The sequence below is a fragment of the Emiliania huxleyi genome, assembly GCF_000372725.1.
Source record: "Emiliania huxleyi CCMP1516 unplaced genomic scaffold EMIHUscaffold_34, whole genome shotgun sequence".
Classification (NCBI taxonomy): Eukaryota; Haptophyta; order Isochrysidales; family Noelaerhabdaceae; genus Emiliania; species Emiliania huxleyi.
This window is the reverse complement of record NW_005199443.1, coordinates 961,199-974,355: the sequence shown is the minus strand read 5'-3', so window position 1 is coordinate 974,355 and position 13,157 is coordinate 961,199. Positions and strand designations below refer to the sequence as shown.

The following is a 13,157-nucleotide window of genomic DNA, read 5'->3' as shown; positions in this document are numbered from 1 at the left end:
CCCGCGGCCGCGCGCAGGCGCCGACCTCTTCGGTACCATGGCCCAGTTCCGCTCCTGGCTCTCTTGCCGCGCGCCGCGCTGCACGTCCGACATCCTCGTCGTGCGGTACGAGACGCTCAACGCGTCCGTCCCGTCGATCCTCGACTTCCTCGACGTGCCGCTCGCCGCGCGCAGCCACTTCCCGCCCTTCACGCCCTCCCACCACGGCGTCGACAGCGGCGCGGCCCAGCAGCTGCGAGGCATCTACGGGGCGCTCGATGCGGCCATCGAGCGGATCCCGCCACAGGGGCTGCTGCTGCGAAACCGATAGAGAGCGGATACTTGCGGTTTATCGTTAATCTCGCGGCCCGCGCTCACACGACGAGCGCGCTGTTGAGCTTTCCTGCAAATTGCGGTGTATTGCGCGCCGCTCTTGAGGCACTTATCGGTATCTCTCTTGGGAAATTAAAACCCCGCTCACTCTCCCTCGCGGGGACGCGGCCGCCGTCTCTCTCCGGCAATCGTTGCGCATCTCCCGGCGCGGGACAATCGCTGCTTACTCCAAAAGTGCCCTCTCCACTCCTCCCCCCCCCCCCCCCCCCGTCTCACATGCGGAAGACGCCGAAGCGCGTCTCCTCGACGGGCGCCTCGTCCGCCGCGGCGAGCGCCAGCCCGAGCACGTCGCGGGTGGACTCGGGCTCGATGATGCCGTCGTCCCAGAGGCGCGCCTGAGGTGGAGCCAATCTCGGGTGAGCTCGGGCAATCTCGGCGACCCTCGCGACGTGCCCCGCCCCTCCCAGAGGCGCGCCGTCGCGTACAGAGGGTTCGCCTCGCCGTCGAAGCGGCCGCGGATGCTCTCGCGGTACTTCTCGAGGCCCGGCGCGTCGAGCGGCGTGCCTGACGACACACCGGGCCGCCGTGAGGAGGCGCCGGTCAAAGGCTCAAGCCGTGAAGCCGCGCGTCGAGCGGCGCGCCCGCACGCGCCGCCTGCGCCTCCTTGACCTGACAGAGCACGCCCGCCGCCTGCTCGCCCCCCATGACGCCAATGCGTGAACAGCGTCTCTTCACACCTCTAGCTGTGAACAGGCGCGGCCGGGCCTGCTCGCCCCCCATGACGCCGATGCGCGAGTTTGGCCACATGAACCTACGTGCTGAATACGCCAACTTCAGGGCACGAATACGGTATTGTGCAGTGTGTTCAGAGCACCGCGTGAATACGTGTCCTCTCGGGCGCTAGTTGGAGCACAAGAATACGTATTCCGCTTCTAGGCACATGAACATGAACCGCGGCGAGTAGGCCCGGCCGCACATGCCATAGTTCCCCGCGCCGAACGAGCCGCCAACCACCACGGTCAGCTTTGGCACGTTGGCGGTCGCGACCGCGTTGACCAGCTTCGCGCCGTGCTTGGCGATGCCCTCGTGCTCGGCAGCCTTGCCCACCATGAAGCCTGCGAGAGGTGGGGAGATGTGGGGAGATGTGGGGAGATGTGGGGAGATGTGGGGAGATGTGGGGAGATGTGGGAGATGTGGGGAGATGTGGGGAGATATGGGGAGATACGGACAGCTTACTGGGCGAGAGGAGAAGTCGCTCCTGCGAGATATGGGCAGATATGGGGAGATACGGACCGGTGATATTCTGCACAAAGAGGAGGGGGATGCCGCGCTGCGCGCACAACTGCACAAAGTGGGCCCCCTTCTGCGCCGACTCGGAGAAGAGCACGCCGTCGTTTGCCACGACGCCGACCCGGTACCCGTGCACGGACCCAAACCTGTTCCACACCAGAGACACGCCGCCGTGAAGAGGCGCCGACCACGCGCGCGGTGTGCGGGCCGCTGCGCCGCTCCTCTCGCCCGTGCAGGCGGGCGTCTCCTACCTCCCTCCATCTCGGCTGCATCTCGGCGGTGTGTCGGCTGCGTCTCGGCGATCCGGCACCCGGTGATCAGCGTCGAGCCGTACTCCGCCTTGAACTCGCTCAGCTCAGACCCGTCCAGCACACGGGCGAGCACGCGACGCATCGGCAGCGGCTGGCGCGAGTCCGCCGGTACCAGACCGCGGAGCTCCGCCGGGTCGAAGAGCGGCGGCCGCGCGTCCGCGCGGGGCAGCGACCCGCCCTGCGAGGGCGGGAGCGAGGCGACCATCTGGCGCGCCAGCCTCAGACCGTGCGGCTCATCGAGCGCGTAGTGGTCGGTCACGCCCGAGGTCTTGCAGTGCACGTCTGCGCCGCCCAGCTCCTCCGCCGTGACCTCCTCGCCGGTGGCCGCCTTGACGAGCGGCGGCCCCCCGAGGAAGATGGTGCCGTTGCCACGCACGATCACCGCCTCGTCGGCCATCGCGGGCACGTACGCCCCGCCGGCGGTGCAGCTGCCGCAGACGAGCGCCAGCTGCGGCACTCCGGCAGCCGACATCCTCGCCTGGTTGAAGAAGATGCGGCCGAAGTGCTCCTTGTCGGGGAAGACGTCGGCCTGCCGCGGCAGGTTGGCGCCGCCCGAGTCGACGAGGTAGACGCACGGCAGCCGGTTCTGCGCCGCAACCTGACGATCGCGGCTGAAGGCGTGAAGAGGAGGCGTGAAGAGGAGGTGTGAACGCGTCTGTTCTGCACCTCTTGCGCGCGAAGGTGCTTCTTCACCGTGATCGGGTAGTAGGTCCCTCCCTTGACCGTCGCGTCGTTCGCCACGATCATCACCAGTCGCCCGCTCACCGAGCCGACGCCCGTCACCACGCCGCCCGACGGCACCGCTTCGTCGCCGTACAGGTCGTGGCCGGCGAGCGGGGAGAGCTCAAGGAAGGGCGAGCCGGGGTCGAGGAGGGCCTCGACGCGCTGCCGCGCGAGCATCTTGCCGCGCGCCGTGTGCAGCGCCCGCGCGCGCGGGCCACCGCCCTCGTGTGCCACCGCTGTCGCCGAGCGAACCTCTATCAGCTGCTCGTCCATCCGCGCGGCGTTCGCGAGGAAGGAGGCGCTCGAGGTGTCGACCGCGCCATCGAGCACCGACGCAGCTGCCGCACGCGCGCTCAGCAGCCTACTGCCAGCCGCACGCACAACCGTCGAGCGCAGGGTCTTCATGACCTCTGGAACGCGGCCTCCGGAAGGACCGTCGCCAAAAAAATTAAAATCCGCTGGTGGGAAGGCGCCCTGCTCTCTCCTGGGCGCATGGGCGGCGCGAGCTGTGCGGAGCGTGTGTGGCGCAGCGCGTGGCGCGCTCTCTCCGCCCGGGCGACGCGGCTCACAAGCTGTGGATCCTGTGTCGTCACGATTACCTCTGAGGTCTCTCTCTCTGAGTGAGGGCGACTGACTGGCCAGTCAATACACAATAGCGTCTACACGCCTGTGCAATCGACGGTACGAGAGTGTTTGGGAAGCGTTAGCGGCGTGGCAGTTGTACGGCGATCTCCGATTCATAGCTCCGCGACCCCCCTCACCTCTGGGCGCTGGCCCGGGTCCGGGTGGCGGGTGGGTGGGGGTGCGGGCCAAATAAGGCGTCCGGGAGCGTTCACAGCCAGCAGCGGCGGCGACCTCGCCCCCGCTCGCGAACGGCGCGCAGTCGCTCCGAGCAACCGAGCAACGTGGCGGTGTGCGTCGCACGCGCAGCGCCCTTTCTTTTCCTCGCGATGTCCACCCCGCCGCGCCGCCGCTCGCGCCGCCTTGCCGCCGCCGCCACCGCCGCTCCCTCGCCAGACGCGCCGCCGCCCGCCCGGCTCCTCGACCTCCCCAGGGAGCTCCTCGAGCGCGTCCTCTCCCGCTTCAACAGCCCCATCGACATCGCTCGCGTCGCGGCCGTCTCGCTGCTCTTCCACGCCTCGCTTGCGGAGGAGGGCATCCGCTTGTGGGCGCAAGAGCGCGGCTTCGAGCTGCCGCCGCCGCCAGCGGGCGAGGGCTGCGCCGTGCGGTGGCTGTGCTTTTCGGCGTTGCTGCACGAGTCCAACCGGCCGGCGAGGGCGGCAGCAGGCGAACGGCACAGCGTCTTCATCGACGGCGAGGGGCGGCTCTCGTCGTGCGGAACGGCAGCGGAGGGCGGGGAGGAGGAGGAGGAGGAGGAAGACGACGAGGAGGAGGAATCACCAGGCCTTCTCGGTCACGGCGAGGGCGTGACGCAGCTCAACACGCCGACCCGCCTCCCGTCAACGCCGGGTGACGAGTGCGCCGTGAGCGTGTCGGTTGGAAGTGGCCACAGCCTCGCCCTCACCACCGACGGCGCTGTCTGGAGCTGGGGCGATGGAGCCTATGGCTGCTTGGGCCACGGCGACCAGCAGAACCAGTGGCAGCCCAAAAAGATCGAGGCCTTGGCTGGCCAGCGCGCCGTGAGCATGTCGGCTGGAGACATGCACAGCCTCGCTCTCACCGCCGACGGCGCCGTCTGGAGCTGGGGCGGTGGAGCCTTTGGCCAGCTGGGCCATGGCAACGCGCAGCACCAGCTGGTGCCCAAAAAGGTCAAGGCCTTTACTGGCCAGCGCGTCGTCGCCGTGTCGGGTGGAGGATACCACAGCCTGGCCCTCACCGCTGACGGCGACGTCTGGAGCTGGGGCCAGGGAAGCTCTGGCAAGCTGGGCCACGGCGACCACGAGTCGCAGCTGCTGCCCAAGAAGGTTGGGGCCTTGGCGGGCCAGTGCATCGTCGCTGTGTCGGCTGGAGATTTGCACAGCCTCGCCATCACCGCTGACGGCGCTGTCTGGAGCTGGGGCTTGGGAAGCTCTGGCAGGCTGGGCCACGGCGACCAGCAGAACCAGCTGCTGCCCAAGAAGATCGAGGCCGTTGCTGGGCAGCGCGTCATCGCTGTGTCGGCTGGAGATTTGCACAGCCTCGCCATCACCGCCGACGGCGCTGTCTGGAGCTGGGGCTATGGAGGCCACGGCCAGCTAGGCCACGGCGACGAGCAGACCCAGCCGCTGCCAAAGAAGATCGAGGCCTTTGCTGGCCAGCGCGTCGTCTTCGTGTCGGCGGGAACATACCACAGCCTCGCCATCACCGCCAGCGGCCCCGTGTTTTCCTGGGGCGAGGGTAAACGCGGCTGCCTAGGCCACGGAGAGGACCTGTCGAACCAGCTGCCTCCCAAGAAGATCGAGGCGTGGGCGCCGGGGCAGTGAGAAGATTTGCCCGCGTGCGAGCTCCGTCTTCTATAGTGTGTTGAGCAGCGAAAAAATGCGATTTCTGATGCGCGCCCCCGCACAGCGCGCTCTCTTCTCTGGTAGGACGGGAACGAGATGATAGTAGGGAGTAGAAGAAAGCGAAGAGGAGCCCTGCGCACGCACGACTCCGCAGGAGAAGCCCCTCCCCAGACAAAACACAAGGGAGAGGTGGGTGGGTCACAGAAAACTGCGGCCGCCAGCGACAGAGCGTCTCGCTGGCGGACGGCGAGAGGAACACGAAGGGACGTCCGGACGTCCATCCACTGGGATGAGAATACTGGAGATCTGAGGTCGAATCTGCCGATTCCACAGCCGCCCACAGGAGCGCCGCCTCAACACGGGGTCTCGGCTCTATCGAGCCATGCTAGCTCCAGCCGTCCTAGATGCACTGCTCGACGAGGTCTGGCCAAAAGGTCTGAGCAGCACCGAGAGCAGTCGACGTTGGCGGGCAAATCCGTGTAGCCGGCGCTGCTGTTGCTGGAGAGGTGCAACCGCCACGGCTCCGATCAACTCCGCGAGACGTAGCAGCAGCCGTACAGGAGATGGAGTGTGAGACGGAGCGCCAAGCGGCAGCGGTGGTGGTGGAGGCGGAGGGCTTGCGCTTGCACCTCTCCAGCAACAGCAGCGCCGGCTACATGGGCGTGTTCGAGCAGGCCTCTGGCCGCTTCGGGGTGCGGCGCAGGGCGGGCGGAAGGCAGGTCTCCATCGGCTCCTTCGGCACGGCGGTGGAGGCGGCGGTGGCGTATGCGCGGGCGGTCGGGCAGGCGGCGGCGGCAGGAGAGGCAGGGCCGTCGGCGGCGGCGGCGGGCGAGGCGTCCGACTCGCACGAGGGCGAGCCAGGCGGCGCTGGCGGCGAGGCTGCAGCCGCCGAGAGCAGCGGCGAGGAGGAGGAGGCTACCTCGCCGCCCCTCCGCGCTCCGAGCTGCAAGACGCTCGGCTGCAACCTCCGCCTCTGGCACGAGGGGCCCTGCAGCACCGCCGTCACAGGCAAGCGGGCGCGGGTTCTCACCGACAAGGCGCGGGAGGCGAAGCGAGGCAAGGGCGCGGGCGGCGGCGGCGGCGGCGGCGGCGGCGGCGGCGGCGGCGATGACGGCGCGCAGCCATCCTCCTCGAGCGACGCCGCGCCTTCGGCGCCCGACGCGAGCGTTCAACGCGAGGCGGCGGGGGAGGAGGGAGAGAACGATGAGGTGGAAGTGGAGGCGGAGCAGGAGAAGTCGGAGGCGTCGGAGGCGGAGGCGGAGGCGATGAGCGACGACGGGGTGGAGGAGGTGGCGCCGCCGCCTCAAAGCCCCGCCGCCGCCGCTCCTTCGCTCGCAGGCGGCGACGTGCAGATCTCCGCAGCATCAGGCGCTCCCAAGCCACCCCCGGCACGAGTACTGTCGGATGCACTCTCACTGCCCACCTTGCTTGCGCCGCACAGGCTTGCTACCCGAGCACCTGCCGCACCAGCGTGCGTTCTGCCCACTCCACCCCTTCCATGCGGCGGAGAGGCCGGTCGCGGCGCCGGTCGAAGGCAACGAGGCGGCCTGCCCCAACTGCTACTGCTTCGCGTGCGACGCGCCCGTGTCCGCGTGCCGCCACTGGCGGGGCGGCGAGCCGAGGGCGCCGGCGCACTGCAACGCGCACGCCGGCAGCGCCGAGTGGCACACGCAGCGCTCCAACGCCAAGCGGCAGCGCACGCGGGCGGCGCGGGCGGCGCGGGACCCGCTCGGGCTGGGCTGATAGAAAACTGTGCGTACGTTACTCTTGGCCAATTGGGCTGGGCTAACATGGATGGTACATTTGCGGCACAGTCCACATTCCCGTCGGTGATACTGTATTGTCCATATTTGCGTTTATTGTGTGTCTTTCTGTGGGCTGGCATGCGACTCACGACTTTTTTCACATTTTACGTAACACCTCATAACACCTCATAACACCTCATAACACCTCATACTGGGCTGGGTTTTTAGGCCGATTGTGGCGGGTGCATCCAGCAGAACCACTCGGCAGTGAGCGAGCCTGGCATGCCGCTAGGCAGCCGCCGCCACTTGTCGCAGCGGTCGCAAGCAACCCAGAGGCAAGAGGCTGCCTCCTCCTCGTCGCTGCTGCCCTCGGCGTCTGCAGCCTCGCCGCCAGCGCCGCCTTGCTCGCCCTCGCCCGAGCCGGACGCCTCGCCCGCCGCCGCTGCCGATGACCCTGCCACTCCTGCCGCCGCCGCCTGCCCAACTGCCCGCGCATAGGCCACCGCCGCCTCCACCGCCGTGTCGAAGACCATCCTGCCGTCCACCCTGTGCTGCGCCTTGAAACGCGCGCCATCCTTGAACACGCCCTTGTAGCCGGTGGCGTTGCTGCTAGAGAGGTGCAGCTGCAAGCCCTCCGCCTCCGCCGCAGCTACTGTCGGAGGTTGATACTCGCCGACCGCCCGCGCATACGCAACCGCCGCCTCGACCGCGGTGTCGAAGGTGCCGAGGTGAGCCAGCCTGCCGTCCACCCTGTGCTTCGCCTGGAAGCGGCCAGACTGCTCATACACGCCCTTGTAGCCCGTACTGCTGCTGGAGAGGTGCAAGCGCAACCCCTCCGCCTCCGCCACCACCGCTGCCGCTTGGCGCTCAGCTTGAGCCCGCCCCAGCCCAAGTTCCTCCTCCGACGCCTCGCACACCCGGCACGCCGGGTCCGGGTGCATCCAGCATAACCACTCGGCAGGCAGTTGGCCGGGCATGCTGCTAGGCAACCGCCGCCACTTGTCGCAACGGTCGCAAGCGACCCAGAGGCAGGATGCCGCCTCGCCCGTGCCGCTGCTCTCGGCGGCTGCAGCTTCGCCGCCAGCGCCGCCTGGCTCGCCCTCGCCCGAATCGGACGCCTCGCCAGCCGCCGCTGCAGCCTCTCCCGGCACCGCTGCCTCGACGACCGCCCGCGCGTACGACGCCGCCGCCTCCACCGCCGTGTCGAAGTAGCCGAGTACGTCCTGCCTTCCATCCACTCTGTGCTGCGCCCGGAAGCGGCCATAGGCGAGCTCGCACACGCCCCTGTACCCGGTGTTGTTGCTGCTCGACAGGTGCAAGCGCATGCCCTCCGCCTCAGCGGCCACTGTCGGAGGCTGGTACTCGCCGACCGCCCGCGCGTACGCCACCGCCGCCTCCACCGCCGAGTCGAAGGTGCCGAGGGATACCCGTCGTCCGTCCAACCTGCGCTCCGCGAGGAAGCGGCCAGAGGCCTGCTTGAATACGCCCTTGTACCCGGTGCTGCTGCTGCAGCTGGAGGGGTGCAAGCGCAAGCTCTCCGCCTCCGCCACCGGAGCCTCCTGGCTAGACGTGGCCTCCGAGCCTGCTGGCGCCGCCATTCCGGCCGTTGCCTCCACCTCCGACTCCGAATCGTCGCCGGCCTGCGTCGAAGCGCACTCGCCGCTCTCCTCCGCCTCGACATCGGTCGGGTCGAACGGGCACTTCACGCAGCGAGCCCGCTTGCCCTGCAGAGTGAAGGAGTGCGGCCCGGCGTGGCCGGCAGGCAGGACGCACCCAATGGCGCCGCTGCCGCGCTCTTGAGTGCGGGCGCAGATCGTCTCGTCGGCAAGCTCGGAGGGCGGCGCGCTCTCGGGTGCTGAGGTCGCCACTGCCGAAGCCTCGCTAATGGCCCGCGCAACGGCCACCGCCGCCTCCACCGCCGTGTGGAAGCTGCCGAGGCCGGCATGCATTCCGTCCACCCTGTGCTGCGCCCGGAAGCGGCCAGAGGCCTCCTCCCACACGCCTAAGTAACCGGTGCTGCTGCTGCTGGAGAGGTGCAGCCGCACGCCCTCCGCCTCTGCCGCCACCGACGGGGGAGGTTGCGTCGGAGGTTGGTACTCGCCGACCGACCGCGCGTACGCCACCGCCGCCTCCACCGCCGTGTCGAAGTAGCCGAGGTACACAATCCTTCCGTTCACCCTGTGCTGCGCTCGGAATCGACCAGAGTGCTTGTGCACGCCCCTGTACCCGGTGCTGTTGCTGTTAGAGAGGTGCAAGCGCAAGCCCTCCGCCTCTGTCGTGACCGCTGCCCCTTCGAGCTCGGATGCCGCCCGCCCCGGCTCGGACGCCGCGAGCGCTTCGGTGCGCGGTGCCAGCGGCATCAGCTCTGTGCGCGCAGAGCCAGCCTCGCCCGCCGGGTCCTCGGTTGGGGCGTCGTGCGTCCCGCCCAAGTGTGATATCGGCATCGGCGCATCGCGTCGCGCCGGTTCGAATCGCGGTTGGCGCGCGCCCTCGCGGAGCGACGCGTGGCGCGCGAGCAAACAAAAAAGAACTTAGATCGATGACGAGCTCTCGCCAATCATGGGAATCGACAAGCGCTCAACAAGCGAGGCCGTCCGAAGCGCAAAGTTCGCCCGTCGCGTCCGATTTGCGGGGAGTTGCGGTTTCACGCTTCACGGACGTTGTCGTGAACACATCATGGGGGCTCCGTATCTCATCATATATCCGCGTGTATCTCCCGGTATCCCGCCATATCCCGCCATATATCCCGCCCTATCCCGCGGCCTATCCCGCCCTATCCCGCCGCGGGTACCGCGAAAGAAACCGGCCAGACCAGGGATGGGCGAGGCAGGCACTTTCCGTAAAATTGGTTTAAATTCTTTTTCGGTTTGGTATTGCTCTGCACCCCGTGTTGGCTGAGTGTCTTGGGTGATGGGTCTTACCACACACCTACGTGTGGTTGTCGGTGTGTCGACCGTCGACCGATAAAAATCCTTTTCCACCGCCGCGAGAGAGGTGACTGTTGAGGCCATGAGGGGCTTTCTCCTTCTGCGTTCCGGCCGGGGACTGGCGCCTTCTAAAATCAGCATGTGAAGACATGGCACATGCGGACACGGGTACACATGGGCGCACATACTCGAGCGCACATACTTCATACCTCTGTGGACACGAGCATGGGCGAGAGTCACTGACAAGACTGCACGACACACGATATACTCGTCGGCACACTACATACGGCATGCGCGTCGAATCGGCTACAGCCAACGTCCGTCCAAGTCTAGAGCGACTGACGACTGTCTGTTCCAACCCCAGCCATGCCTCACACTCCCGGAGGAGGCACGTAGATGTCTCGTGAATGCATTCGGCGAGGGGCGTCGCCGCGCCCCTCGCTACGCGGGGAGGGTAAAGACGCCGTTTGCTAGGTCGGCGGCGGCGACGAGGAGCGAGGACATGCCCTCGCTGTTTGCGTGCGTGGCGGCGCCGGCTGCCGTGACCAGCCCGCCCGCCGCGCCGACGGCCGACGCGACGCCAACCTGCGGCATCGCGTCGCCGACCCGTTCGAAGAGGTTGGCGAGGGTCTGCTGCCGCGAGTAGAGCGCGTGGTTGATCGGCGGGTACTGCGCCACCGGCACCGCCGCGGTGTACCGCTCCGCCAAGCTGCTCATCTCCTCCTCCGTGGTCAGCGATGCGTCCGCGTGCGACGGCGCGGCCGCCGCGGACAGAGGCTGCGCCGCGGCGGCGGCCGCCGCCTCGTCGACACGCGAGCCGTCCCACCTACAAAAAGAAGAAAACACGTGGCAAAAAGAAATCGCACGCCGCGAAGACACGCGCGCCGTCCCACCGCACAAAGTACTCTGACGTGGCGCCGTCCGCCTCGCGGGCCGCCGCGACCCACCGCCAAAAGCGGACGATGAGGTCGTCGCCCGACGAGGTGGCCCTCCAGTTCGGGGCGCCTGGCATAAGACGAAGCGTCTAGGGGGTGTCTAGGAGGTGTCGGGGAGGTGTCGGGGAGGTGTCTAGGAGGTGTCGGGGAGGTGTCGGGGAGGTGTCGGGGAGGTGTCGGGGAGGCGTCTAAGGAAGCGCGCCAAAGTCGTCGATGTTGTGCGCCTGGCCCTGCATCACGCAATAGTCCTCGAGACCGATCTGGTAGTTCCAGTTGCGCACCAGGTACTGCAGCACCGGCGCGGTGCCCGGCACGCGCAGCAGCGTGGAGAGGATCGGCCCCTTCGGGAAGCGCTGCCGGAGCAGCACGCGCGTGCGGTGCGGACCGAGCGGGACAATGTTGAACTCCTCCGAGAAGCCAGAGACGCCGCCGTGACGCACCACGTTCGGCGCGTCGTACCGCACAACCTTGGTCACCTGAGAGATGGGAGAGAGGGGGAGAGGTGGGAGATGTGGCGCGTCGTACCGCACAACCTTGGTCACCTTCTTGGATGTCTTTCCGATGTGCCCCACTCCGACGTCGTCGGCGAAGAAGCGCAGCCCGATCGAGCCGATGTTTGCGCGGTTGCAGCCGAGCGACTCGATGGGCGGGATGGAGCCGTCGTGCAGCCAGTAGAGGTGCGGCGTGTCGAGGTTGTTCTGCGTCAAAATCGGCTCATTGTGATGCATGCCTCTATCACCCCATATCTCCCCTCATCTCCCCGTATCTCCCCTCATCTCCCCATATCTCCCCGTCTCTCACCTCGACGATGTACTTCCAGTCGCACCCGTAGTCGAGGATGGTCTCCACCGCGTGCGTCGCCTCTGGGGCCGGGTGCGTGGGCAGCATGCGGTGGTCGGCCGAGGCGGGGTCTCCACGCCACACCCAGACGAGGCCCTGGTGCTCCACGACCACGTACTCAGCCGCGAGCGAGTCTGGCCCGGCGCAGCGCACCGCTCCGCCGGCCGGGTGGCGCGTGAGGGCGAGCGGCTCGCCGAACAGCCGCGTCGCGTACGGCGCCGCGTCTTGCAGCTCGGACGAGAAGGCCACGGCGTACCACGAGTTGTTGAAGGAGGCGGGCGCGTCGGGAGGGCGCCACGCGCGCTCCGGCGCATACGACGTCACCGGCGCCTCCACCAGAGGCGACACGTGCTCCCGCAGCGAACAGCCCGCCGCGCGCGAGCCGCGCGCGAGCGCCGCCGCCGGCGTGCGGGCGACGGCGTGCGCGAACTGGACCGCGCCCGACCAGCGCGCGGTGTGGCAGAGCAGGTCGACGCCCTCGCGGCCGAAGAAGCGGGTCGCCTCGTCGGAGAAGGGCCCCTGCACAAACGGCCGCATCGAGTCGGTGAACGAGTACTGCGCCTCGCCGGCCTGCTTGCCGTAGGTGAAGAGGTCGTCGTAGAGCGCCGCGATGGCGGCGGGGTTGACGTAAAACATGACCGCCTCGGAGATGAAGAGGGTGGGCGGGCCGCGCTCGAAGCCGTGCTCTGCCTGAATCGGACGTGTCGGGAGCGCGTGAGGGACGTGTCGGGAGCGTGTGAAGCTGTGCTCCGCTGGGCGTCCGTTGGGCCTTCAGGAGGTGGGAGGGGAGGGGAGGTGGGAGGTGAGATGGGAGGATGTCTCGGAGGTGTCTCGGAGCTGTCTCGGAGGTGTCTCGGAGGTGTCTTGGAGGTGTCTCGGAGGTGTCTCGGAAGTGTCTCGGAGGTGTCTCGGAGGCGTCTCAGAGGGGTGTCTCGGGCCTCGAGGTGGTCGAGCAGCGACGCGTGCTCGCACTCGTTCAGGTCCCACCTGTTCACAGCTAGAGGTGTGAAGAGACGCTGTTCACAGCCAGCCCCTCCAGCACTCGTTCAGGTCATACCCGACAAGAGTGGGCAGCCGCGTCTCTGGCCCTGCGGCGGCGGCGTACCTGCAACGCAACAGTCGTGTGCGTGTCGGGCGTGTCGTGTGCGTGTCGTGTGCGTGTCGTGGGTGTGTCGTGGACGTGTCGTGTGCGTGTCGTGGGTGTGTCGTGGACGTGTCGTGGGCGTGTCGTGGACGTGTCGTGTGCGTGTCGTGTGCGTGTCGTGGGCGTGTCGTGGGCGTGTCGTGTGCGTGTCGTGGGCGTGTCTCGGGCGTGTCGTGGGCGTGTCGTGGGCGTGTCTCGGGCGTGTCGTGGGCGTGTCGTGGGCGTGTCGTGGGTGTGTCGTGTGCGTGTCGTGTGCGTGTCGTGTGCGTGTCGTGTGCGTGTCGTGTGCGTGTCGTGTGCGTGTCGTGTGCGTGTCGTGTGCGTGTCGTGTGCGTGTCGTGGGCGTGTCGTGGTACAGCGGCGTCAGGGGTCTCCGAGGTAAGATGGGTGAACGTTGGAGGTGTGTCGACGGTATGTTGGAGGTGTGTTGGAGGTGTTGTTGCGAGGCGTATCGTCGCGCCGGCGGTGAACAACCCGCTTGTCCTC

The 13,157-nt window shown here is 67.9% G+C and overlaps 4 protein-coding genes across 4 annotated transcripts in view; 1 reads left to right on the top strand and 3 right to left on the bottom strand.

Moving 5' to 3' along the window:
* Nucleotides 1-310, top strand: part of EMIHUDRAFT_208218 (hypothetical protein) — a gene marked incomplete at both ends in the record, with an annotated part of 1,173 nt that extends 863 nt beyond the window's left edge. The window contains one exon of the mRNA XM_005773447.1: nucleotides 47-310. Within this exon, the coding sequence (XP_005773504.1) occupies nucleotides 47-310 (264 nt within the window). The remainder of the gene's footprint in view (nucleotides 1-46) is intronic.
* A 518-nt stretch (nucleotides 311-828) lies between these two features.
* EMIHUDRAFT_450910 (putative methylcrotonyl-CoA carboxylase) lies at nucleotides 829-3,058 on the bottom strand (the record flags this gene model as incomplete). The annotated part of the gene is made up of 7 exons (XM_005773446.1): nucleotides 2,580-3,058; nucleotides 1,913-2,511; nucleotides 1,606-1,748; nucleotides 1,259-1,427; nucleotides 1,078-1,123; nucleotides 954-1,002; nucleotides 829-876 (listed from the first exon to the last, which is right to left on the bottom strand). Coding segments are annotated over exons 1-7 (1,515 nt in total), but the record flags the coding sequence as incomplete, so codon positions are not given.
* A 3,991-nt stretch (nucleotides 3,059-7,049) lies between these two features.
* EMIHUDRAFT_101766 (hypothetical protein) lies at nucleotides 7,050-9,269 on the bottom strand (the record flags this gene model as incomplete). The annotated part of the gene is made up of 1 exon (XM_005773445.1): nucleotides 7,050-9,269. One exon carries the CDS (start codon nucleotides 9,267-9,269, stop codon nucleotides 7,050-7,052), a length of 2,220 nt encoding a protein of 739 aa, XP_005773502.1.
* A 606-nt stretch (nucleotides 9,270-9,875) lies between these two features.
* The window catches only part of EMIHUDRAFT_435809 (hypothetical protein), a 4,942-nt gene continuing 1,660 nt past the window's right edge, over nucleotides 9,876-13,157 (bottom strand). The window contains exons 4-10 of the mRNA XM_005773444.1: nucleotides 12,585-12,633; nucleotides 12,466-12,514; nucleotides 11,489-12,217; nucleotides 11,230-11,385; nucleotides 10,890-11,163; nucleotides 10,646-10,757; nucleotides 9,876-10,578 (exon numbers count right to left, since the gene is read on the bottom strand). Coding sequence (XP_005773501.1) covers nucleotides 10,194-10,578; nucleotides 10,646-10,757; nucleotides 10,890-11,163; nucleotides 11,230-11,385; nucleotides 11,489-12,217; nucleotides 12,466-12,514; nucleotides 12,585-12,633 — 1,754 coding nt within the window. The 3' untranslated portion in view covers nucleotides 9,876-10,193. The remainder of the gene's footprint in view (nucleotides 10,579-10,645; nucleotides 10,758-10,889; nucleotides 11,164-11,229; nucleotides 11,386-11,488; nucleotides 12,218-12,465; nucleotides 12,515-12,584; nucleotides 12,634-13,157) is intronic.